This window comes from Oncorhynchus masou, chromosome 29 (assembly GCF_036934945.1).
Source record: "Oncorhynchus masou masou isolate Uvic2021 chromosome 29, UVic_Omas_1.1, whole genome shotgun sequence".
NCBI lineage: Eukaryota > Metazoa > Chordata > Actinopteri > Salmoniformes > Salmonidae > Oncorhynchus > Oncorhynchus masou.
The window spans coordinates 74787624-74815483 of NC_088240.1; the positions used below are offsets into that span (position 1 = coordinate 74787624).

At 41.8% G+C, this 27860-nt stretch overlaps 1 protein-coding gene across 1 annotated transcript in view; it reads right to left on the minus strand.

Annotated features, from left to right (window-relative positions):
- Window positions 1-27860, minus strand: part of LOC135520531 (rho guanine nucleotide exchange factor 1-like) — an 83144-nt gene that overhangs the window by 4304 nt on the left and 50980 nt on the right. Inside the window, 12 exon segments of the mRNA XM_064946148.1 lie at window positions 174-256; window positions 669-910; window positions 996-1142; window positions 21382-21443; window positions 21734-21853; window positions 22194-22281; window positions 22873-23040; window positions 23862-23937; window positions 24057-24131; window positions 24221-24321; window positions 24404-24644; window positions 25231-25310. Coding sequence (XP_064802220.1) covers window positions 185-256; window positions 669-910; window positions 996-1142; window positions 21382-21443; window positions 21734-21853; window positions 22194-22281; window positions 22873-23040; window positions 23862-23937; window positions 24057-24131; window positions 24221-24321; window positions 24404-24644; window positions 25231-25310 — 1472 coding nt within the window. The 3' untranslated portion in view covers window positions 174-184.

The following is a 27860-nucleotide window of genomic DNA, read 5'->3' on the forward strand; positions in this document are numbered from 1 at the left end:
TATTAATACCCATGGCATTGCAGAGCCAGAGGTAGTTGACCTAAAATCGTATATTACTCTAACCCCAACCCTTATCTTAACTAGAGAGATAATACAAGATCTGACCCTGTATCAGCGGTAAAGAAAAACTCCTCCCATGACAACAGTATAAAGGGTTGTATATGAAGGTTCACCTGGTGTCCCACTAGAAGTTGCCCCCCTCCAGGGAGAACTTAGACAGGGCCTTCTGCAGCCGGTGGTGCTCCTCCTCAACACTCTGATGGAGCAAGATCAACAGTTAAATGCTGAATCACACACACACACACACACACACACACACTTCACCCCTCCGTCTCCGCCATCCCTTCCTTTCATAATCTTCTTTCCCTTTTGTGGGTGCTTTTGTGACATCACACAGCTAGCTGCAGACAAAGGCCATTGTCCCAGAACTCCAATTTCACATAGCCATTTCAGTGACAATAGCAGCAGAGCAGCACAAGCTCTGGTGAAGTGATTTTCTCTATCTTTCTCTTCTATGCTGCTGTTTGTCCCCATCTGACCTCCTTGGCACCCTCCTTTTATGCTTCAGTCATCCTTTGCAACCCCATTACTCAATCCTCTACAACTCCTTCCTTCCTTCCTTCCTTCCTTCCTTCCTTCCTTCCTTCCTTCCTTCCTTGTTCTCTCACCTGCAGTCTCTTCAGCTGTACCTCCAGACTCTGCAGTTTCCGGCGCACCTCCTCCATCCTCTCCTGGGACAGAACCAGAGGAGCACTGATCCCTCCCTCCTCCTCTATCTTCATCCCTCCACCCTCCTCCCCTTGTAGTCCTTGGTCCTGCCTCTCTGGCCCCTCCCTTCCATTCTCCTCATCAGGCTGTGAGTTGTCTGATAGGCTGATGCTGCCAACCAATAGCCTCTTGAGGGACATGACTGTGGCAGGAGACAGGAACATAACAGTAAGAGGAACATCAGTGAAAATGGTAACCGTTTGGACCAATCAAATAAACCCACTCACCTTCGTTTAACGCGCTATTGGCCACTTTCACCTGATCACTGTTGCTGTGGCCAATCAAGTCGAAGCCTTTGTCCGAGAGGTAATCAATCAACGAATGACGAGAGTCCACAGACTTCATCTCATCAGTCAGGCTGTCCTTATCTCGTTCTATAGACACAGTAACAGTCTTGGTAGTAACGCAGTAACAGTAAAGACACAGTAACAGTCTTGGTAGTAACGCAGTAACAGTAAAGACACAGTAACAGTCTTGGTAGTAACACAGTAACAGTCTTGGTAGTAACACAGTAACAGTAAAGACACAGTAACAGTCTTGGTAGTAACGCAGTAACAGTAAAGACACAGTAACAGTCTTGGTAGTAACGCAGTAACAGTAAAGACACAGGAACAGTCTTGGTAGTAACGCAGTAACAGTAAAGACACAGTAACAGTCTTGGTAGTAACGCAGTAACAGTAAAGACACAGGAACAGTCTTGGTAGTAACGCAGTAACAGTAAAGACACAGTAACAGTCTTGGTAGTAACACAGTAACAGTCTTGGTAGTAACACAGTAACAGTAAAGACACAGTAACAGTCTTGGTAGTAACGCAGTAACAGTAAAAACACAGGAACAGTCTTGGTAGTAAGGCAGTAACAGTAAAGACACAGGAACAGTCTTGGTAGTAACACAGTAACAGTAAAGACACAGTAACAGTCTTGGTAGTAACACAGTAACAGTAAAGACACAGGAACAGTCTTGGTAGTAACAGTAAAGACACAGTAACAGTCTTGGTAGTAACAGTAAAGACACAGTAACAGTCTTGGTAGTAACGCAGTAACAGTAATAACACAGTAACAGTCTTGGTAGTAACACAGTAACAGTCTTGGTAGTAAGGCAGTAACAGTAAAGACACAGTAACAGTCTTGGTAGTAACACAGTAACAGTCTTGGTAGTAAGGCAGTAACAGTAAAGACACAGTAACAGTATTGGTAGTAACGCAGTAACAGTAAAGACACAGGAACAGTCTTGGTAGTAACACAGTAACAGTAAAGACACAGTAACAGTCTTGGTAGTAATGCAGTAACAGTAAAGACACAGTAACAGTATTGGTAGTAACGCAGTAACAGTAAAGACACAGGAACAGTCTTGGTAGTAACACAGTAACAATAAAGACACAGTAACAGTCTTGGTAGTAATGCAGTAACAGTAAAAACACAGTAACAGTCTTGGTAGTAACACAGTAACAGTCTTGGTAGTAAGGCAGTAACAGTAAAGACACAGTAACAGTCTTGGTAGTAACACAGTAACAGTAAAGACACAGGAACAGTCTTGGTAGTAAGGCAGTAACAGTAAAGACACAGTAACAGTCTTGGTAGTAACGCAGTAACAGTAAAAACACAGTAACAGTCTTGGTAGTAACACAGTAACAGTCTTGGTAGTAAGGCAGTAACAGTAAAGACACAGTAACAGTATTGGTAGTAACACAGTAACAGTAAAGACACAGTAACAGTCTTGGTAGTAACGCAGTAACAGTAAAGACACAGTAACAGTCTTGGTAGTAACGCAGTAACAGTAAAGACACAGGAACAGTCTTGGTCGTAACACAGTAACAGTAAAGACACAGTAACAGTCTTGGTAGTAACGCAGTAACAGTAAAGACACAGTAACAGTCTTGGTAGTAACACAGTAACAGTCTTGGTAGTAACGCAGTAACAGTAAAGACACAGTAACAGTCTTGGTAGTAACACAGTAACAGTCTTGGTAGTAACGCAGTAACAGTAAAGACACAGTAACAGTCTTGGTAGTAACACAGTAACAGTAAAGACACAGTAACAGTCTTGGTAGTAACGCAGTAACAGTAAAGACACAGGAACAGTCTTGGTAGTAACACAGTAACAGTAAAGACACAGTAACAGTCTTGGTAGTAACACAGTAACAGTAAAGACACAGTAACAGTCTTGGTAGTAAGGCAGTAACAGTAAAGACACAGGAACAGTCTTGGTAGTAACACAGTAACACTAAAGACACAGTAACAGTCTTGGTAGTAACGCAGTAACAGTAAAGACACAGGAACAGTCTAGGTAGTAACGCAGTAACAGTAAAGACACAGGAACAGTCTTGGTAGTAACACAGTAACAGTAAAGACACAGTAACAGTCTTGGTAGTAATGCAGTAACAGTAAAAACACAGTAACAGTCTTGGTAGTAACACAGTAACAGTCTTGGTAGTAACGCAGTAACAGTAAAGACACAGTAACAGTCTTGGTAGTAACACAGTAACAGTAAAGACACAGGAACAGTCTTGGTAGTAAGGCAGTAAGAGTAAAGACACAGTAACAGTCTTGGTAGTAAGGCAGTAACAGTAAAGACACAGTAACAGTCTTGGTAGTAACGCAGTAACAGTAAAGACACAGTAACAGTCTTGGTAGTAACACAGTAACAGTCTTGGTAGTAAGGCAGTAACAGTAAAGACACAGGAACAGTCTTGGTAGTAACACAGTAACAGTAAAGACACAGTAACAGTCTTGGTAGTAACACAGTAACAGTCTTGGTAGTAAGGCAGTAACAGTAAAGACACAGTAACAGTCTTGGTAGTAACGCAGTAACAGTAAAAACACAGTAACAGTCTTGGTAGTAACACAGTAACAGTCTTGGTAGTAAGGCAGTAACAGTAAAGACACAGTAACAGTCTTGGTAGTAACACAGTAACAGTAAAGACACAGGAACAGTCTTGGTAGTAAGGCAGTAACAGTAAAGACACAGTAACAGTCTTGGTAGTAACGCAGTAACAGTAAAAACACAGTAACAGTCTTGGTAGTAACACAGTAACAGTCTTGGTAGTAAGGCAGTAACAGTAAAGACACAGTAACAGTATTGGTAGTAACACAGTAACAGTAAAGACACAGTAACAGTCTTGGTAGTAACGCAGTAACAGTAAAGACACAGTAACAGTCTTGTTAGTAACGCAGTAACAGTAAAGACACAGGAACAGTCTTGGTAGTAACACAGTAACAGTAAAGACACAGTAACAGTCTTGGTAGTAACGCAGTAACAGTAAAGACACAGTAACAGTCTTGGTAGTAACACAGTAACAGTCTTGGTAGTAACGCAGTAACAGTAAAGACACAGTAACAGTCTTGGTAGTAACACAGTAACAGTCTTGGAGGTAACGCAGTAACAGTAAAGACACAGTAACAGTCTTGGTAGTAACACAGTAACAGTAAAGACACAGTAACAGTCTTGGTAGTAACGCAGTAACAGTAAAGACACAGGAACAGTCTTGGTAGTAAAACAGTAACAGTAAAGACACAGTAACAGTCTTGGTAGTAACACAGTAACAGTAAAGACACAGTAACAGTCTTGGTAGTAAGGCAGTAACAGTAAAGACACAGTAACAGTCTTGGTAGTAAGGCAGTAACAGTAAAGACACAGGAACAGTCTTGGTAGTAACACAGTAACAGTAAAGACACAGTAACAGTCTTGGTAGAACACAGTAACAGTAAAGACACAGTAACAGTCTTGGTAGTAAGGCAGTAACAGTAAAGACACAGTAACAGTCTTGGTAGTAACGCAGTAACAGTAGAGACACAGTAACAGTCTTGGTAGTAAGGCAGTAACAGTAAAGACACAGGAACAGTCTTGGTAGTAACACAGTAACACTAAAGACACAGTAACAGTCTTGGTAGTAACGCAGTAACAGTAAAGACACAGGAACAGTCTAGGTAGTAACGCAGTAACAGTAAAGACACAGTAACAGTCTTGGTAGTAACGCAGGAACAGTCTTGGTAGTAACGCAGTAACAGTAAAGACACAGTAACAGTCTTGGTAGTAACACAGTAACAGTAAAGACACAGGAACAGTCTTGGTAGTAACGCAGTAACAGTAAAGACACAGGAACAGTCTTGGTAGTAACACAGTAACAGTCTTGGTAGTAACACAGTAACAGTCTTGGTAGTAACACAGTAACAGTCTTGGTAGTAACACAGTAACAGTCTTGGTAGTAACACAGTAACAGTCTTGGTAGTAACACAGTAGCAGTCTTGGTAGTAACGCAGTAACAGTAAAGACACAGGAACAGTCTTGGTAGTAACACAGTAACAGTAAAGACACAGGAACAGTCTTGGTAGTAACGCAGTAACAGTAAAGACACAGTAACAGTCTTGGTAGTAACGCAGTAACAGTAAAGACACAGGAACAGTCTTGGTAGTAACACAGTAACAGTCTTGGTAGTAAGGCAGTAACAGTAAAGACACAGTAACAGTCTTGGTAGTAACACAGTAACAGTAAAGACACAGGAACAGTCTTGGTAGTAAGGCAGTAACAGTAAAGACACAGTAACAGTCTTGGTAGTAAGGCAGTAACAGTAAAGACACAGTAACAGTCTTGGTAGTAACGCAGTAACAGTAAAGACACAGTAACAGTCTTGGTAGTAACACAGTAACAGTCTTGGTAGTAAGGCAGTAACAGTAAAGACACAGGAACAGTCTTGGTAGTAACACAGTAACAGTAAAGACACAGTAACAGTCTTGGTAGTAACACAGTAACAGTCTTGGTAGTAAGGCAGTAACAGTAAAGACACAGTAACAGTCTTGGTAGTAACGCAGTAACAGTAAAAACACAGTAACAGTCTTGGTAGTAACACAGTAACAGTCTTGGTAGTAACACAGTAACAGTAAAGACACAGGAACAGTCTTGGTAGTAAGGCAGTAACAGTAAAGACACAGTAACAGTCTTGGTAGTAACGCAGTAACAGTAAAAACACAGTAACAGTCTTGGTAGTAACACAGTAACAGTCTTGGTAGTAAGGCAGTAACAGTAAAGACACAGTAACAGTATTGGTAGTAACACAGTAACAGTAAAGACACAGTAACAGTCTTGGTAGTAACGCAGTAACAGTAAAGACACAGTAACAGTCTTGGTAGTAACGCAGTAACAGTAAAGACACAGGAACAGTCTTGGTAGTAACACAGTAACAGTAAAGACACAGTAACAGTCTTGGTAGTAACGCAGTAACAGTAAAGACACAGTAACAGTCTTGGTAGTAACACAGTAACCGTCTTGGTAGTAACGCAGTAACAGTAAAGACACAGTAACAGTCTTGGCAGTAACACAGTAACAGTCTTGGAGGTAACGCAGTAACAGTAAAGACACAGTAACAGTCTTGGTAGTAACACAGTAACAGTAAAGACACAGTAACAGTCTTGGTAGTAACGCAGTAACAGTAAAGACACAGGAACAGTCTTGGTAGTAAAACAGTAACAGTAAAGACACAGTAACAGTCTTGGTAGTAACACAGTAACAGTAAAGACACAGTAACAGTCTTGGTAGTAAGGCAGTAACAGTAAAGACACAGTAACAGTCTTGGTAGTAACGCAGTAACAGTAAAGACACAGTAACAGTCTTGGTAGTAAGGCAGTAACAGTAAAGACACAGGAACAGTCTTGGTAGTAACACAGTAACAGTAAAGACACAGTAACAGTCTTGGTAGAACACAGTAACAGTAAAGACACAGTAACAGTCTTGGTAGTAAGGCAGTAACAGTAAAGACACAGTAACAGTCTTGGTAGTAACGCAGTAACAGTAGAGACACAGTAACAGTCTTGGTAGTAAGGCAGTAACAGTAAAGACACAGGAACAGTCTTGGTAGTAACACAGTAACACTAAAGACACAGTAACAGTCTTGGTAGTAACGCAGTAACAGTAAAGACACAGGAACAGTCTAGGTAGTAACGCAGTAACAGTAAAGACACAGTAACAGTCTTGGTAGTAACGCAGGAACAGTCTTGGTAGTAACGCAGTAACAGTAAAGACACAGTAACAGTCTTGGTAGTAACACAGTAACAGTAAAGACACAGGAACAGTCTTGGTAGTAACGCAGTAACAGTAAAGACACAGGAACAGTCTTGGTAGTAACACAGTAACAGTCTTGGTAGTAACACAGTAACAGTCTTGGTAGTAACACAGTAACAGTCTTGGTAGTAACGCAGTAACAGTAAAGACACAGGAACAGTCTTGGTAGTAACACAGTAACAGTAAAGACACAGGAACAGTCTTGGTAGTAACGCAGTAACAGTAAAGACACAGTAACAGTCTTGGTAGTAACGCAGTAACAGTAAAGACACAGGAACAGTCTTGGTAGTAACACAGTAACAGTCTTGGTAGTAAGGCAGTAACAGTAAAGACACAGTAACAGTCTTGGTAGTAACACAGTAACAGTAAAGACACAGGAACAGTCTTGGTAGTAAGGCAGTAACAGTAAAGACACAGTAACAGTCTTGGTAGTAACGCAGTAACAGTAAAAACACAGTAACAGTCTTGGTAGTAACACAGTAACAGTCTTGGTAGTAAGGCAGTAACAGTAAAGACACAGTAACAGTATTGGTAGTAACACAGTAACAGTAAAGACACAGTAACAGTCTTGGTAGTAACGCAGTAACAGTAAAGACACAGTAACAGTCTTGGTAGTAACGCAGTAACAGTAAAGACACAGGAACAGTCTTGGTAGTAACACAGTAACAGTAAAGACACAGTAACAGTCTTGGTAGTAACGCAGTAACAGTAAAGACACAGTAACAGTCTTGGTAGTAACACAGTAACAGTCTTGGTAGTAACGCAGTAACAGTAAAGACACAGTAACAGTCTTGGTAGTAACACAGTAACAGTCTTGGTAGTAACGCAGTAACAGTAAAGACACAGTAACAGTCTTGGTAGTAACACAGTAACAGTAAAGACACAGTAACAGTCTTGGTAGTAACGCAGTAACAGTAAAGACACAGGAACAGTCTTGGTAGTAACACAGTAACAGTAAAGACACAGTAACAGTCTTGGTAGTAACACAGTAACAGTAAAGACACAGTAACAGTCTTGGTAGTAAGGCAGTAACAGTAAAGACACAGGAACAGTCTTGGTAGTAACACAGTAACACTAAAGACACAGTAACAGTCTTGGTAGTAACGCAGTAACAGTAAAGACACAGGAACAGTCTAGGTAGTAACGCAGTAACAGTAAAGACACAGTAACAGTCTTGGTAGTAACGCAGGAACAGTCTTGGTAGTAACGCAGTAACAGTAAAGACACAGTAACAGTCTTGGTAGTAACACAGTAACAGTAAAGACACAGTAACAGTATTGGTAGTAACGCAGTAACAGTAAAGACACAGGAACAGTCTTGGTAGTAACACAGTAACAGTAAAGACACAGTAACAGTCTTGGTAGTAATGCAGTAACAGTAAAAACACAGTAACAGTCTTGGTAGTAACACAGTAACAGTCTTGGTAGTAACGCAGTAACAGTAAAGACACAGTAACAGTCTTGGTAGTAACACAGTAACAGTAAAGACACAGGAACAGTCTTGGTAGTAAGGCAGTAACAGTAAAGACACAGTAACAGTCTTGGTAGTAAGGCAGTAACAGTAAAGACACAGTAACAGTCTTGGTAGTAACGCAGTAACAGTAAAGACACAGTAACAGTCTTGGTAGTAACACAGTAACAGTCTTGGTAGTAAGGCAGTAACAGTAAAGACACAGGAACAGTCTTGGTAGTAACACAGTAACAGTAAAGACACAGTAACAGTCTTGGTAGTAACACAGTAACAGTCTTGGTAGTAAGGCAGTAACAGTAAAGACACAGTAACAGTCTTGGTAGTAACGCAGTAACAGTAAAAACACAGTAACAGTCTTGGTAGTAACACAGTAACAGTCTTGGTAGTAAGGCAGTAACAGTAAAGACACAGTAACAGTCTTGGTAGTAACACAGTAACAGTAAAGACACAGGAACAGTCTTGGTAGTAAGGCAGTAACAGTAAAGACACAGTAACAGTCTTGGTAGTAACGCAGTAACAGTAAAAACACAGTAACAGTCTTGGTAGTAACACAGTAACAGTCTTGGTAGTAAGGCAGTAACAGTAAAGACACAGTAACAGTATTGGTAGTAACACAGTAACAGTAAAGACACAGTAACAGTCTTGGTAGTAACGCAGTAACAGTAAAGACACAGTAACAGTCTTGGTAGTAACGCAGTAACAGTAAAGACACAGGAACAGTCTTGGTAGTAACACAGTAACAGTAAAGACACAGTAACAGTCTTGGTAGTAACGCAGTAACAGTAAAGACACAGTAACAGTCTTGGTAGTAACACAGTAACAGTCTTGGTAGTAACGCAGTAACAGTAAAGACACAGTAACAGTCTTGGTAGTAACACAGTAACAGTCTTGGAGGTAACGCAGTAACAGTAAAGACACAGTAACAGTCTTGGTAGTAACACAGTAACAGTCTTGGTAGTAACGCAGTAACAGTAAAGACACAGTAACAGTCTTGGTAGTAACACAGTAACAGTAAAGACACAGTAACAGTCTTGGTAGTAACGCAGTAACAGTAAAGACACAGGAACAGTCTTGGTAGTAAAACAGTAACAGTAAAGACACAGTAACAGTCTTGGTAGTAACACAGTAACAGTAAAGACACAGTAACAGTCTTGGTAGTAAGGCAGTAACAGTAAAGACACAGTAACAGTCTTGGTAGTAACGCAGTAACAGTAAAGACACAGTAACAGTCTTGGTAGTAAGGCAGTAACAGTAAAGACACAGGAACAGTCTTGGTAGTAACACAGTAACAGTAAAGACACAGTAACAGTCTTGGTAGAACACAGTAACAGTAAAGACACAGTAACAGTCTTGGTAGTAAGGCAGTAACAGTAAAGACACAGTAACAGTCTTGGTAGTAACGCAGTAACAGTAGAGACACAGTAACAGTCTTGGTAGTAAGGCAGTAACAGTAAAGACACAGGAACAGTCTTGGTAGTAACACAGTAACACTAAAGACACAGTAACAGTCTTGGTAGTAACGCAGTAACAGTAAAGACACAGGAACAGTCTAGGTAGTAACGCAGTAACAGTAAAGACACAGTAACAGTCTTGGTAGTAACGCAGGAACAGTCTTGGTAGTAACGCAGTAACAGTAAAGACACAGTAACAGTCTTGGTAGTAACACAGTAACAGTAAAGACACAGGAACAGTCTTGGTAGTAACGCAGTAACAGTAAAGACACAGGAACAGTCTTGGTAGTAACACAGTAACAGTCTTGGTAGTAACACAGTAACAGTCTTGGTAGTAACACAGTAACAGTCTTGGTAGTAACGCAGTAACAGTAAAGACACAGGAACAGTCTTGGTAGTAACACAGTAACAGTAAAGACACAGGAACAGTCTTGGTAGTAACGCAGTAACAGTAAAGACACAGTAACAGTCTTGGTAGTAACGCAGTAACAGTAAAGACACAGGAACAGTCTTGGTAGTAACACAGTAACAGTCTTGGTAGTAAGGCAGTAACAGTAAAGACACAGTAACAGTCTTGGTAGTAACACAGTAAAAGTAAAGACACAGGAACAGTCTTGGTAGTAAGGCAGTAACAGTAAAGACACAGTAACAGTCTTGGTAGTAACGCAGTAACAGTAAAAACACAGTAACAGTCTTGGTAGTAACACAGTAACAGTCTTGGTAGTAAGGCAGTAACAGTAAAGACACAGTAACAGTATTGGTAGTAACACAGTAACAGTAAAGACACAGTAACAGTCTTGGTAGTAACGCAGTAACAGTAAAGACACAGTAACAGTCTTGGTAGTAACGCAGTAACAGTAAAGACACAGGAACAGTCTTGGTAGTAACACAGTAACAGTAAAGACACAGTAACAGTCTTGGTAGTAACGCAGTAACAGTAAAGACACAGTAACAGTCTTGGTAGTAACACAGTAACAGTCTTGGTAGTAACGCAGTAACAGTAAAGACACAGTAACAGTCTTGGTAGTAACACAGTAACAGTCTTGGTAGTAACGCAGTAACAGTAAAGACACAGTAACAGTCTTGGTAGTAACACAGTAACAGTAAAGACACAGTAACAGTCTTGGTAGTAACGCAGTAACAGTAAAGACACAGGAACAGTCTTGGTAGTAACACAGTAACAGTAAAGACACAGTAACAGTCTTGGTAGTAACACAGTAACAGTAAAGACACAGTAACAGTCTTGGTAGTAAGGCAGTAACAGTAAAGACACAGGAACAGTCTTGGTAGTAACACAGTAACACTAAAGACACAGTAACAGTCTTGGTAGTAACGCAGTAACAGTAAAGACACAGGAACAGTCTAGGTAGTAACGCAGTAACAGTAAAGACACAGTAACAGTCTTGGTAGTAACGCAGGAACAGTCTTGGTAGTAACGCAGTAACAGTAAAGACACAGTAACAGTCTTGGTAGTAACACAGTAACAGTAAAGACACAGTAACAGTATTGGTAGTAACGCAGTAACAGTAAAGACACAGGAACAGTCTTGGTAGTAACACAGTAACAGTAAAGACACTGTAACAGTCTTGGTAGTAATGCAGTAACAGTAAAAACACAGTAACAGTCTTGGTAGTAACACAGTAACAGTCTTGGTAGTAACGCAGTAACAGTAAAGACACAGTAACAGTCTTGGTAGTAACACAGTAACAGTAAAGACACAGGAACAGTCTTGGTAGTAAGGCAGTAACAGTAAAGACACAGTAACAGTCTTGGTAGTAAGGCAGTAACAGTAAAGACACAGTAACAGTCTTGGTAGTAACGCAGTAACAGTAAAGACACAGTAACAGTCTTGGTAGTAACACAGTAACAGTCTTGGTAGTAAGGCAGTAACAGTAAAGACACAGGAACAGTCTTGGTAGTAACACAGTAACAGTAAAGACACAGTAACAGTCTTGGTAGTAACACAGTAACAGTCTTGGTAGTAAGGCAGTAACAGTAAAGACACAGTAACAGTCTTGGTAGTAACGCAGTAACAGTAAAAACACAGTAACAGTCTTGGTAGTAACACAGTAACAGTCTTGGTAGTAAGGCAGTAACAGTAAAGACACAGTAACAGTCTTGGTAGTAACACAGTAACAGTAAAGACACAGGAACAGTCTTGGTAGTAAGGCAGTAACAGTAAAGACACAGTAACAGTCTTGGTAGTAACGCAGTAACAGTAAAAACACAGTAACAGTCTTGGTAGTAACACAGTAACAGTCTTGGTAGTAAGGCAGTAACAGTAAAGACACAGTAACAGTATTGGTAGTAACACAGTAACAGTAAAGACACAGTAACAGTCTTGGTAGTAACGCAGTAACAGTAAAGACACAGGAACAGTCTTGGTAGTAACACAGTAACAGTAAAGACACAGTAACAGTCTTGGTAGTAACGCAGTAACAGTAAAGACACAGTAACAGTCTTGGTAGTAACACAGTAACAGTCTTGGTAGTAACGCAGTAACAGTAAAGACACAGTAACAGTCTTGGTAGTAACACAGTAACAGTCTTGGAGGTAACGCAGTAACAGTAAAGACACAGTAACAGTCTTGGTAGTAACACAGTAACAGTCTTGGTAGTAACGCAGTAACAGTAAAGACACAGTAACAGTCTTGGTAGTAACACAGTAACAGTAAAGACACAGTAACAGTCTTGGTAGTAACGCAGTAACAGTAAAGACACAGGAACAGTCTTGGTAGTAAAACAGTAACAGTAAAGACACAGTAACAGTCTTGGTAGTAACACAGTAACAGTAAAGACACAGTAACAGTCTTGGTAGTAAGGCAGTAACAGTAAAGACACAGTAACAGTCTTGGTAGTAACGCAGTAACAGTAAAGACACAGTAACAGTCTTGGTAGTAAGGCAGTAACAGTAAAGACACAGGAACAGTCTTGGTAGTAACACAGTAACAGTAAAGACACAGTAACAGTCTTGGTAGAACACAGTAACAGTAAAGACACAGTAACAGTCTTGGTAGTAAGGCAGTAACAGTAAAGACACAGTAACAGTCTTGGTAGTAACGCAGTAACAGTAGAGACACAGTAACAGTCTTGGTAGTAAGGCAGTAACAGTAAAGACACAGGAACAGTCTTGGTAGTAACACAGTAACACTAAAGACACAGTAACAGTCTTGGTAGTAACGCAGTAACAGTAAAGACACAGGAACAGTCTAGGTAGTAACGCAGTAACAGTAAAGACACAGTAACAGTCTTGGTAGTAACGCAGGAACAGTCTTGGTAGTAACGCAGTAACAGTAAAGACACAGTAACAGTCTTGGTAGTAACACAGTAACAGTAAAGACACAGGAACAGTCTTGGTAGTAACGCAGTAACAGTAAAGACACAGGAACAGTCTTGGTAGTAACACAGTAACAGTCTTGGTAGTAACACAGTAACAGTCTTGGTAGTAACACAGTAACAGTCTTGGTAGTAACGCAGTAACAGTAAAGACACAGGAACAGTCTTGGTAGTAACACAGTAACAGTAAAGACACAGGAACAGTCTTGGTAGTAACGCAGTAACAGTAAAGACACAGTAACAGTCTTGGTAGTAACGCAGTAACAGTAAAGACACAGGAACAGTCTTGGTAGTAACACAGTAACAGTCTTGGTAGTAAGGCAGTAACAGTAAAGACACAGTAACAGTCTTGGTAGTAACACACGTAAAAGTAAAGACACAGGAACAGTCTTGGTAGTAAGGCAGTAACAGTAAAGACACAGTAACAGTCTTGGTAGTAACGCAGTAACAGTAAAAACACAGTAACAGTCTTGGTAGTAACACAGTAACAGTCTTGGTAGTAAGGCAGTAACAGTAAAGACACAGTAACAGTATTGGTAGTAACACAGTAACAGTAAAGACACAGTAACAGTCTTGGTAGTAACGCAGTAACAGTAAAGACACAGTAACAGTCTTGGTAGTAACGCAGTAACAGTAAAGACACAGGAACAGTCTTGGTAGTAACACAGTAACAGTAAAGACACAGTAACAGTCTTGGTAGTAACGCAGTAACAGTAAAGACACAGTAACAGTCTTGGTAGTAACACAGTAACAGTCTTGGTAGTAACGCAGTAACAGTAAAGACACAGTAACAGTCTTGGTAGTAACACAGTAACAGTCTTGGTAGTAACGCAGTAACAGTAAAGACACAGTAACAGTCTTGGTAGTAACACAGTAACAGTAAAGACACAGTAACAGTCTTGGTAGTAACGCAGTAACAGTAAAGACACAGGAACAGTCTTGGTAGTAACACAGTAACAGTAAAGACACAGTAACAGTCTTGGTAGTAACACAGTAACAGTAAAGACACAGTAACAGTCTTGGTAGTAAGGCAGTAACAGTAAAGACACAGGAACAGTCTTGGTAGTAACACAGTAACACTAAAGACACAGTAACAGTCTTGGTAGTAACGCAGTAACAGTAAAGACACAGGAACAGTCTAGGTAGTAACGCAGTAACAGTAAAGACACAGTAACAGTCTTGGTAGTAACGCAGGAACAGTCTTGGTAGTAACGCAGTAACAGTAAAGACACAGTAACAGTCTTGGTAGTAACACAGTAACAGTAAAGACACAGTAACAGTATTGGTAGTAACGCAGTAACAGTAAAGACACAGGAACAGTCTTGGTAGTAACACAGTAACAGTAAAGACACTGTAACAGTCTTGGTAGTAATGCAGTAACAGTAAAAACACAGTAACAGTCTTGGTAGTAACACAGTAACAGTCTTGGTAGTAACGCAGTAACAGTAAAGACACAGTAACAGTCTTGGTAGTAACACAGTAACAGTAAAGACACAGGAACAGTCTTGGTAGTAAGGCAGTAACAGTAAAGACACAGTAACAGTCTTGGTAGTAAGGCAGTAACAGTAAAGACACAGTAACAGTCTTGGTAGTAACGCAGTAACAGTAAAGACACAGTAACAGTCTTGGTAGTAACACAGTAACAGTCTTGGTAGTAAGGCAGTAACAGTAAAGACACAGGAACAGTCTTGGTAGTAACACAGTAACAGTAAAGACACAGTAACAGTCTTGGTAGTAACACAGTAACAGTCTTGGTAGTAAGGCAGTAACAGTAAAGACACAGTAACAGTCTTGGTAGTAACGCAGTAACAGTAAAAACACAGTAACAGTCTTGGTAGTAACACAGTAACAGTCTTGGTAGTAAGGCAGTAACAGTAAAGACACAGTAACAGTCTTGGTAGTAACACAGTAACAGTAAAGACACAGGAACAGTCTTGGTAGTAAGGCAGTAACAGTAAAGACACAGTAACAGTCTTGGTAGTAACGCAGTAACAGTAAAAACACAGTAACAGTCTTGGTAGTAACACAGTAACAGTCTTGGTAGTAAGGCAGTAACAGTAAAGACACAGTAACAGTATTGGTAGTAACACAGTAACAGTAAAGACACAGTAACAGTCTTGGTAGTAACGCAGTAACAGTAAAGACACAGTAACAGTCTTGGTAGTAACGCAGTAACAGTAAAGACACAGGAACAGTCTTGGTAGTAACACAGTAACAGTAAAGACACAGTAACAGTCTTGGTAGTAACGCAGTAACAGTAAAGACACAGTAACAGTCTTGGTAGTAACACAGTAACAGTCTTGGTAGTAACGCAGTAACAGTAAAGACACAGTAACAGTCTTGGTAGTAACACAGTAACAGTCTTGGAGGTAACGCAGTAACAGTAAAGACACAGTAACAGTCTTGGTAGTAACACAGTAACAGTAAAGACACAGTAACAGTCTTGGTAGTAACGCAGTAACAGTAAAGACACAGGAACAGTCTTGGTAGTAAAACAGTAACAGTAAAGACACAGTAACAGTCTTGGTAGTAACACAGTAACAGTAAAGACACAGTAACAGTCTTGGTAGTAAGGCAGTAACAGTAAAGACACAGTAACAGTCTTGGTAGTAACGCAGTAACAGTAAAGACACAGTAACAGTCTTGGTAGTAAGGCAGTAACAGTAAAGACACAGGAACAGTCTTGGTAGTAACACAGTAACACTAAAGACACAGTAACAGTCTTGGTAGTAACGCAGTAACAGTAAAGACACAGGAACAGTCTAGGTAGTAACGCAGTAACAGTAAAGACACAGTAACAGTCTTGGTAGTAACGCAGGAACAGTCTTGGTAGTAACGCAGTAACAGTAAAGACACAGTAACAGTCTTGGTAGTAACACAGTAACAGTAAAGACACAGGAACAGTCTTGGTAGTAACGCAGTAACAGTAAAGACACAGGAACAGTCTTGGTAGTAACACAGTAACAGTCTTGGTAGTAACACAGTAACAGTCTTGGTAGTAACACAGTAACAGTCTTGGTAGTAACGCAGTAACAGTAAAGACACAGGAACAGTCTTGGTAGTAACACAGTAACAGTAAAGACACAGGAACAGTCTTGGTAGTAACGCAGTAACAGTAAAGACACAGTAACAGTCTTGGTAGTAACGCAGTAACAGTAAAGACACAGGAACAGTCTTGGTAGTAACGCAGTAACAGTAAAGACACAGTAACAGTCTTGGTAGTAACGCAGTAACAGTAAAGACACAGTAACAGTCTTGGTAGTAACGCAGTAACAGTAAAGACACAGGAACAGTCTTGGTAGTAACGCAGTAACAGTAAAGACACAGTAACAGTCTTGGTAGTAACACAGTAACAGTCTTGGTAGTAAGGCAGTAACAGTAAAGACACAGGAACAGTCTTGGTAGTAACACAGTAACAGTAAAGACACAGTAACAGTCTTGGTAGTAACACAGTAACAGTCTTGGTAGTAAGGCAGTAACAGTAAAGACACAGTAACAGTCTTGGTAGTAACACAGTAACAGTAAAGACACAGGAACAGTCTTGGTAGTAAGGCAGTAACAGTAAAGACACAGTAACAGTCTTGGTAGTAACGCAGTAACAGTAAAAACACAGTAACAGTCTTGGTAGTAACACAGTAACAGTCTTGGTAGTAAGGCAGTAACAGTAAAGACACAGTAACAGTATTGATAGTAACACAGTAACAGTAAAGACACAGTAACAGTCTTGGTAGTAACGCAGTAACAGTAAAGACACAGTAACAGTCTTGGTAGTAACGCAGTAACAGTAAAGACACAGGAACAGTCTTGGTAGTAACACAGTAACAGTAAAGACACAGTAACAGTCTTGGTAGTAACGCAGTAACAGTAAAGACACAGTAACAGTCTTGGTAGTAACACAGTAACAGTCTTGGTAGTAACGCAGTAACAGTAAAGACACAGTAACAGTCTTGGTAGTAACACAGTAACAGTCTTGGAGGTAACGCAGTAACAGTAAAGACACAGTAACAGTCTTGGTAGTAACACAGTAACAGTAAAGACACAGTAACAGTCTTGGTAGTAACGCAGTAACAGTAAAGACACAGGAACAGTCTTGGTAGTAAAACAGTAACAGTAAAGACACAGTAACAGTCTTGGTAGTAACACAGTAACAGTAAAGACACAGTAACAGTCTTGGTAGTAAGGCAGTAACAGTAAAGACACAGTAACAGTCTTGGTAGTAACGCAGTAACAGTAAAGACACAGTAACAGTCTTGGTAGTAAGGCAGTAACAGTAAAGACACAGGAACAGTCTTGGTAGTAACACAGTAACAGTAAAGACACAGTAACAGTCTTGGTAGAACACAGTAACAGTAAAGACACAGTAACAGTCTTGGTAGTAAGGCAGTAACAGTAAAGACACAGTAACAGTCTTGGTAGTAACGCAGTAACAGTAGAGACACAGTAACAGTCTTGGTAGTAAGGCAGTAACAGTAAAGACACAGGAACAGTCTTGGTAGTAACACAGTAACACTAAAGACACAGTAACAGTCTTGGTAGTAACGCAGTAACAGTAAAGACACAGGAACAGTCTAGGTAGTAACGCAGTAACAGTAAAGACACAGTAACAGTCTTGGTAGTAACGCAGGAACAGTCTTGGTAGTAACGCAGTAACAGTAAAGACACAGGAACAGTCTTGGTAGTAACACAGTAACAGTAAAGACACAGGAACAGTCTTGGTAGTAACGCAGTAACAGTAAAGACACAGGAACAGTCTTGGTAGTAACACAGTAACAGTCTTGGTAGTAACACAGTAACAGTCTTGGTAGTAAGGCAGTAACAGTAAAGACACAGTAACAGTCTTGGTAGTAACACAGTAACAGTAAAGACACAGGAACAGTCTTGGTAGTAACGCAGTAACAGTAAAGACACAGTAACAGTCTTGGTAGTAACGCAGTAACAGTAAAGACACAGGAACAGTCTTGGTAGTAACACAGTAACAGTCTTGGTAGTAACGCAGTAACAGTAAAGACACAGGAACAGTCTTGGTAGTAACACAGTAACAGTAAAGACACAGGACCAGTCTTGGTAGTAACGCAGTAACAGTAAAGACACAGTAACAGTCTTGGTAGTAACGCAGTAACAGTAAAGACACAGGAACAGTCTTGGTAGTAACGCAGTAACAGTAAAGACACAGTAACAGTCTTGGTAGTAACGCAGTAACAGTAAAGACACAGTAACAGTCTTGGTAGTAACGCAGTAACAGTAAAGACACAGGAACAGTCTTGGTAGTAACGCAGTAACAGTAAAGACACAGTAACAGTCTTGGTAGTAACGCAGTAACCGTAAAGACACAGTAACAGTCTTGGTAGTAACGCAGTAACAGTAAAGACACAGGAACAGTCTTGGTAGTAACGCAGTAACAGTAAAGACACAGTAACAGTCTTGGTAGTAACGCAGTAACAGTCTTGGTAGTAACGCAGTAACAGTAAAGACACAGGAACAGTCTTGGTAGTAACACAGTAACAGTGTTGGTAGTAACGCAGTAACAGTAAAGACACAGTAACAGTCTTGGTAGTAACGCAGTAACAGTAAAGACACAGTAACAGTCTTGGTAGTAACACAGTAACAGTAAAGACACAGTAACAGTCTTGGTAGTAAGGCAGTAACACTAAAGACACAGTAACAGTCTTGGTAGTAACGCAGTAACAGTAAAGACACAGGAACAGTCTTGGTAGTAACGCAGTAACAGTAAAGACACAGGAACAGTCTTGGTAGTAACACAGTAACAGTCTTGGTAGTAACACAGTAACAGTCTTGGTAGTAACACAGTAACAATCTTGGTAGTAACACAGTAACAGTCTTGGTAGTAACACAGTAACAGTCTTGGTAGTAACACAGTAACAGTCTTGGTAGTAACACAGTAACAGTCTTGGTAGTAACACAGTAACAATCTTGGTAGTAACACAGTAACAGTCTTGGTAGTAACACAGTAACAGTCTTGGCAGTAACACAGTAACAGTCTTGGTAGTAACACAGTAACAGTAAAGACACAGTAACAGTCTTGGTAGTAACGCAGTAACAGTAAAGACACAGTAACAGTCTTGGTAGTAACGCAGTAACAGTAAAGACACAGTAACAGTCTTGGTAGTAACGCAGTAACAGTAAAGACACAGGAACAGTCTTGGTAGTAACGCAGTAACAGTAAAGACACAGTAACAGTCTTGGTAGTAACGCAGTAACAGTAAAGACACAGTAACAGTCTTGGTAGTAACGCAGTAACAGTAAAGACACAGGAACAGTCTTGGTAGTAACGCAGTAACAGTAAAGACACAGTAACAGTCTTGGTAGTAACGCAGTAACAGTAAAGACACAGTAACAGTCTTGGTAGTAACGCAGTAACAGTAAAGACACAGGAACAGTCTTGGTAGTAACGCAGTAACAGTAAAGACACAGTAACAGTCTTGGTAGTAACGCAGTAACAGTCTTGGTAGTAACGCAGTAACAGTAAAGACACAGGAACAGTCTTGGTAGTAACACAGTAACAGTGTTGGTAGTAACGCAGTAACAGTAAAGACACAGTAACAGTCTTGGTAGTAACGCAGTAACAGTAAAGACACAGTAACAGTCTTGGTAGTAACACAGTAACAGTAAAGACACAGTAACAGTCTTGGTAGTAAGGCAGTAACACTAAAGACACAGTAACAGTCTTGGTAGTAACGCAGTAACAGTAAAGACACAGGAACAGTCTTGGTAGTAACGCAGTAACAGTAAAGACACAGGAACAGTCTTGGTAGTAACACAGTAACAGTCTTGGTAGTAACACAGTAACAGTCTTGGTAGTAACACAGTAACAATCTTGGTAGTAACACAGTAACAGTCTTGGTAGTAACACAGTAACAGTCTTGGTAGTAACACAGTAACAGTCTTGGTAGTAACACAGTAACAGTCTTGGTAGTAACACAGTAACAATCTTGGTAGTAACACAGTAACAGTCTTGGTAGTAACACAGTAACAGTCTTGGTAGTAACACAGTAACAGTCTTGGTAGTAACACAGTAACAGTAAAGACACAGTAACAGTCTTGGTAGTAACGCAGTAACAGTAAAGACACAGTAACAGTCTTGGTAGTAACGCAGTAACAGTAAAGACACAGTAACAGTCTTGGTAGTAACGCAGTAACAGTAAAGACACAGGAACAGTCTTGGTAGTAACGCAGTAACAGTAAAGACACAGGACCAGTCTTGGTAGTAACGCAGTAACAGTAAAGACACAGTAACAGTCTTGGTAGTAACGCAGTAACAGTAAAGACACAGGAACAGTCTTGGTAGTAACACAGTAACAGTCTTGGTAGTAACACAGTAACAGTCTTGGTAGTAACACAGTAACAATCTTGGTAGTAACACAGTAACAGTCTTGGTAGTAACACAGTAACAGTCTTGGTAGTAACACAGTAACAGTCTTGGTAGTAACACAGTAACAGTCTTGGTAGTAACACAGTAACAGTCTTGGTAGTAACACAGTAACAGTCTTGGTAGTAACACAGTAACAGTCTTGGTAGTAACACAGTAACAGTCTTGGTAGTAACACAGTAACAATCTTGGTAGTAACACAGTAACAGTCTTGGTAGTAACACAGTAACAGTCTTGGTAGTAACACAGTAACAGTCTTGGTAGTAACACAGTAACAGTATTGGTAGTAACACAGTAACAATCTTGGTAGTAACACAGTAACAGTCTTGGTAGTAACACAGTAACAGTAAAAACACAGTAACAATCTTGGTAGTAACACAGTAACAGTCTTGGTAGTAACACAGTAACAGTCTTGGTAGTAACACAGTAACAGTCTTGGTAGTAACACAGTAACAGTCTTGGTAGTAACACAGTAACAGTCTTGGTAGTAACACAGTAACAGTCTTGGTAGTAACGCAGTAACAGTAAAGACACAGTAACAGTCTTGGTAGTAACACAGTAATAGTCTTGGTAGTAACACAGTAACAGTCTTGGTAGTAACACAGTAACAATCTTGGTAGTAACACAGTAACAGTCTTGGTAGTAACACAGTAACAGTCTTGGTAGTAACACAGTAACAGTCTTGGTAGTAACACAGTAACAGTCTTGGTAGTAACACAGTAACAGTCTTGGTAGTAACACAGTAACAGTCTTGGTAGTAACACAGTAACAGTCTTGGTAGTAACACAGTAACAGTCTTGGTAGTAACAGTCTTGGCAGTAACTAAATAAACATCAGTAATAGCACCATTAACAACGACATTATCAACATCTAGAAGCTCAATGGCTTGAAAGAGGTGCTTTGTTGTCTGTTCTCACCAATGCTGTTTTTCAACAAGACTCCTCCATTTTCAGTGGGGCTGAGAGGGGGTTGAGGAAACCTGAAAGAAAGAGAAAGCGAGAAAGAGAAGGAGAGAAAGAAATGAGATCAGCGGCAGGTAGGCAAGCGGTTAAGAGCGCTGGACCAGTAACCAGAAAGGTCGCTGGTTCAAATCCTCCAGCCGACTACGTGAAAAATCTGTTGATGTACCCTGAGCAAGGCACTTAACCCTAATTGCTCCTTTAAGTCACTCTGGATAAGAGCGTCTGCTAAATGACTAAAATGTGAAATGTGATCAGTGCTCAGAGGACTGGCTTATAACAGTGCACACTCAGAGCTGTGTTGACTCACGTGGTGGGGCTGTATGGGTTTCCTCCTCCTCCAGTTAAGATGCTGTTTCCTCTTTTCAGGTCAGATGGAGGTCCTGTCTTCTTCAGCTCATCTACTGCCATCTTGATCACATCTGTCCAGCTTCACACAACAAAGCCACATCACCACTACAGTTGGTGCTTCGTCTTTATCTTCATATCTTCCACCTCTCCTTCTCCCTCCCCATAAACCTCTCTCCTCTCCCACACTCACTTCTCCCTCTCCACTCCCTTCCCAAACCCTTCTCTCCCCCACTCACTTCTCCCTCTCCCAATTCCCTCCTCGCCTCCCCTCCCAAACACTTCTCTCCCCCTCTCCCTCACTCACTTCTCCCTCTCCCCCCATCCCCTTATCTCCTCTCCTCTCCTCTCCCCTTCCCAAACCCTTCTCTCCCTCTCCTCTCCTCTTCCCAAACCCTTCTCTCTCCCTCTCCCACACTCACTTCTTCCTCTCCCCGACAGATTGAGCCACCAGTTCGTAGATCTGAGCCCCGCTGTCCCAGGTGAAGATGACGTAGAAAGCCTTACGGTCTGACAGAGGCACAGAAGAGAGGGGGATTGAGATGACATATTCCTGCAAGGTAGGTGTGTGTGTGTGTGTGTGTGTGTGTGTGTGTGTGTGTGTGTGTGTGTGTGTGTGTGTGTGTGTGTGTGTGTGTGTGTGTGTGTGTGTGTGTGTGTGCGGCTCCATGTTGATGATGTTGTGTTTTCTTGAATACCAAATATGGCAGGTGTTGTTGTTGTGGGGGAAGGCCGGAGACAGATGCTCTTTTTGGAAGTGGGTTGCTCTTTTGACTCTTACATGGACCAGACCCTGTGCTGTCAAGTTTCTGAAATACCAGCCTCTTGAGTCATGCCTGAACAACCTTTGGCCGTGTACATAGGCTAACAGTGCATGGCCATCAGATTGCAGGACTGCATAGGGAAAAAGGCAAAGCAGCTAGCAAGGTACTGCTCATTACTCTTTGTCATGGACAGCCTAGCTGTGTGGAGAAGGTGGAGAAGGTGCTTTGACACTACGTGTGTCCATGTATCTGTGAATCTTTGAAATGTTTGAATCCTTCGGGACTGTAATGTGATTTGTGCATTCAAATAAAATATTTAAAGATGTGCGTGTCTCACCTGTGGCCACCTCTCGGAGAAAGGCAGAGTCGAGTTTGATGATAGGGCTGAGCATCTGCTTGCCTTCCTGAACAGCAATGTTACTCTTACTCTGACACTTCAGCACCATCTTATCATCCTGCTTCTGTAACAACACCAACAGATCCCCCAGCAACACACACTGCACTTCTGAGAGGGGGACAGGAACAGGGTGGAGAGGAGAGGAGGAGGAGAGTGGGGCAGGAACAGGGTGGAGAGGAGAGGAGGAGGAGAGTGGGGCAGGAACAGGGTGGAGAGGAGAGGAGGAGGAGAGTGGGGCAGGAACAGGGTAGAGAGGAGAGGAGGAGGAGAGTGGGGCAGGAACAGAGTGGAGAGGAGGAGAGGAGGAGAGTGGGGCAGGAACAGGGTGGAGAGGAGAGGAGGGGGAGAGTGGGGCAGGAACAGGGTGGAGAGGAGAGGAGGAGGAGAGTGGAGCAGGAACAGAGTGGAGAGGAGGAGAGGAGGAGGAGAGTGGGGCAGGAACAGGGTGGAGAGGAGAGGAGGAGGAGAGTGGGGCAGGAACAGAGTGGAGAGGAGGAGATGAGGAGAGTGGGGCAGGAACAGAGTGGAGAGGAGGAGAGGAGGAGAGTGGGGCAGGAACAGGGTGGAGAGGAGAGGAGGGGGAGAGTGGGACAGGAACAGGGTGGAGAGGAGAGGAGGAGGAGAGTGGGGCAGGAACAGAGTGGAGAGGAGGAGAGGAGGAGAGTGGGGCAGGAACAGGGTGGAGAGGAGAGGGGGAGAGTGGGGCAGGAACAGGGTGGAGAGGAGAGGAGGAGGAGAGTGGAGCAGGAACAGAGTGGAGAGGAGGAGAGGAGGAGAGTGGGGCAGGAACAGGGTGGATAGGAGAGGAGGGGGAGAGTGGGGCAGGAAGTAAACAACAGAAGAACAAAAGTTTGGGTTTGTGTAAAATTAAATCAGACAGACAATTGGTTGATACATTAAAACTAATGTTTGTAGAGTTGATAGTGCACCTAATGTTTTCTCCTTGGTCACTCTCCAGGTCAGAGGCCCCTCATAGATCATCCTTCTCTGGGCCAGGTCAAGGTACTGAGATGAGAAGAGAACAATAGAGACTGATAAAGAATGAGAGAATGGGACAACTGTAGAAAGGATAGCATGAAGAGCACTGGACTACACTACAAGAAGCCCTCACTATTGTCAGTCACCTTGTACTCCAGGTACAGCTCATTACTGGGTTTGAGTCCTGAGGTGTCCAGCCTGCGCTGATAGTCTTTCAGGGTCTGGAGGGAAAGAGAAAAACCATTTATACTTTCCCTCAGACACTTATAAGAATAGTAGTAGTTTGAGTGTGTGTGTGTGTGTGTCTCACCAGCAAGTTCTCCATCTGTTTGACCTCCTCGTTGACGTGGTTGAGGATCTTCCTACAGCACTCTGCACTCTGCTGAATACTCTCCTTCTCCAAGGTGTCCTCTACAGGAATACACACAACACGTCACAACACACACACTCTCTCTGTTTATCTGAATGTGAGCAGGGAAGGACATACACAGACCTGTGCACTTGGCAATGTTTTCCAGCAGTAGGGGGTATTTGGTGAGCCTCTGCATCTCAGTGGGGATGATGTCCTTCAGCTGCAGCCTACGACACTGAGGCCGACTCTCTGCCTCCAGTATGAAGGAGTTGAAACGAGGGTCTTTCTTCTGTCTCATCTTCAGCTGTTCCAGGGCCCACGTCTGGTGACTACAGAACCTAGACGTCAGCTTCTGAAACCACTCACCCTCCGTCCCTCCAAACTAGACAGAGAGAGATGGGGACAGAGAAAGTGAGAGAGAGAAAGAGGGAGTGATTAAAAGCTTTCTTTAGGGATCCATTTCCCTAAGTATCCACTTCATATATGGGGTGAGGGGGTTAGGCTGAGATGGGGTGAGGGGGTTAGGCTGAGATGGGGTGAGGGGGTTAGGCTGAGATGGGGTGAGGGGGATAGGCTGAGATGGGGTGAGGGGGTTAGGCTGAGATGGGGTGAGGGGGTTAGGCTGAGATGGGGTGAGGGGGTTAGGCTGAGATGGGGTGAGGGGGTTAGGCTGAGATGGGGTGAGGGGGTTAGGCTGAGATGGGGTGAGGGGGTTAGGCTGAGATGGGGTGAGGGGGTTAGGCTGAGATGGGGTGAGGGGGTTAGGCTGAGATGGGGTGAGGGGGTTAGGCTGAGATGGGGTGAGGGGGTTAGGCTGAGATGGGGTGAGGGGGTTAGGCTGAGATGGGGTGAGGGGGTTAGGCTGAGATGGGGTGAGGGGGTTAGGCTGAGATGGGGTGAGGGGGTTAGGCTGAGATGGGGTGAGGGGCACAGACAGGGGGAGTAGTGGAAGGTGACCTGTTCCTTACCCTATTGAGTAACGTGGTTCCGATGGCCTTGACAATGAAATTGTGCTGACGCAGCTTCTTCAGGTGCTCGTAGAAAGCATCTGCACAGAAACACACAGGGAACACAGCGGTTGGACTGGGGTAGACTTATGGTTGGGTTATTATGGTCAGACTGAGGTTACGGTTGGGACTAGGGTTCATTTACTAGTGATGAGGGGAAATATTGATACAGTTATGTATCAGGATATCATTTTGGAAGGTATGCCGTTTCATTATCACAGTATCAGGATATCATTTTGGAAGGTATGCCGTTTCATTATCACAGTATCAGGATATCATTTTGGAAGGTATGCCGTTTCATTTTCACAGTATCAGGATATCATTTTGGAAGGTATGCCGTTTCATTATCACAGTATCAGGATATCATTTTGGAAGGTATGCCGTTTCATTATCACAGTATCAGGATATCATTTTGGAAGGTATGCCGTTTCATTATCACAGTATCAGGATATCATTTTGGAAGGTATGCCGTTTCATTATCACAGTATTAGGATATCATTTTGGAAGGTATGCCGTTTCATTATCACAGTATTAGGATATCATTTTGGAAGGTATGCCGTTTCATTATCACAGTATCAGGATATCATTTTGGAAGGTATGCCGTTTCATTATCACAGTATCAGGATATCATTTTGGAAGGTATGCCGTTTCATTATCACAGTATCAGGATATCATTTTGGAAGGTATGCCGTTTCATTATCACAGTATCAGGATATCATTTTGGAAGGTATGCCGTTTCATTATCACAGTATCAGGATATCATTTTGGAAGGTATGCCGTTTCATTATCACAGTATCAGGATATCATTTTGGAAGGTATGCCGTTTCATTATCACAGTATCAGGATATCATTTTGAAAGGTATGCCGTTTCATTATCACAGTATCAGGATATCATTTTGGAAGGTATGCCGTTTCATTATCACAGTATCAGGATATCATTTTGGAAGGTATGCCGTTTCATTATCACAGTATCAGGATATCATTTTGAAAGGTATGCCGTTTCATTATCACAGTATCAGGATATCATTTTGGAAGGTATGCCGTTTCATTATCACAGTATCAGGATATCATTTTGGAAGGTATGCCGTTTCATTATCACAGTATCAGGATATCATTTTGGAAGGTATGCCGTTTCATTATCACAGTATCAGGATATCATTTTGGAAGGTATGCCATTTCATTATCACAGTATCAGGATATCATTTTGGAAGGTATGCCGTTTCATTATCACAGTATCAGGATATCATTTTGGAAGGTATGCCGTTTCATTATCACAGTATCAGGATATCATTTTGGAAGGTATGCCGTTTCATTATCACAGTATCAGGATATCATTTTGGAAGGTATGCCGTTTCATTATCACAGTATCAGGATATCATTTTGGAAGGTATGCCGTTTCATTATCACAGTATCAGGATATCATTTTGGAAGGTATGCCGTTTCATTATCACAGTATCAGGATATCATTTTGAAAGGTATGCCGTTTCATTATCACAGTATCAGGATATCATTTTGGAAGGTATGCCGTTTCATTATCACAGTATCAGGATATCATTTTGGAAGGTATGCCGTTTCATTTTCACAGTATCAGGATATCATTTTGGAAGGTATGCCGTTTCATTATCACAGTATCAGGATATCATTTTGGAAGGTATGCCGTTTCATTATCACAGTATCAGGATATCATTTTGGAAGGTATGCCGTTTCATTATCACAGTATCAGGATATCATTTTGGAAGGTATGCCGTTTCATTATCACAGTATCAGGATATCATTTTGGAAGGTATGCCGTTTCATTATCACAGTATCAGGATATCATTTTGGAAGGTATGCCGTTTCATTTTCACAGTATCAGGATATCATTTTGGAAGGTATGCCGTTTCATTTTCACAGTATCGCAATATTATTTTTGCGCTAGTTGCACCAAAGTTTCAGTATTTTCCCATCAGAGCTTATTCTCCATCTTCTCTTTAAATAAGGAACCCATTGGTTTTCAGCACTTTTATTTCCATGACTGATCAAAACTCGTTTTCTCATGACTCTCTCTTGTCCTCCTGCAGCAGACATATGGTGAACAATATGTTTGGAACATGGAATCGCAATAAAATTACAGCATCCAATCGGAATATATATCGTCTGGACACCTAGGCATCGTGGTAACATCGTATCGTGAGGTCTTTGGCAATTCCCCGCCCTACAATTTACATTGGTCAGACTGACTTCAGCCAGTATCAGAACTGTAGAAGTGCTGTTGTCGGGTAACGGTCACAGCCATGCATTGGCAGTCATGTAGTCATACTGTAATTTTGGTTTGTATGTCAGGGGTTAGGCGGTCATACTGTAGTGGGGGTTACAGTGGCAGTACATTGGTCATGTGGTTGTACTGTAGAGGGGGTTACAGTGGCAGTACATTGGTCATGTGGTTGTACTGTAGCGGGGGTTACAGTGGCAGTACATTGGTCATGTGGTTGTACTGTAGAGGGGGTTACAGTGGCAGTACATTGGTCATGTGGTTGTACTGTAGCGGGGTTACAGTGGCAGTACATTGGGCATGTGGTTGTACTGTAGAGGGGTTACAGTGGCAGTACATT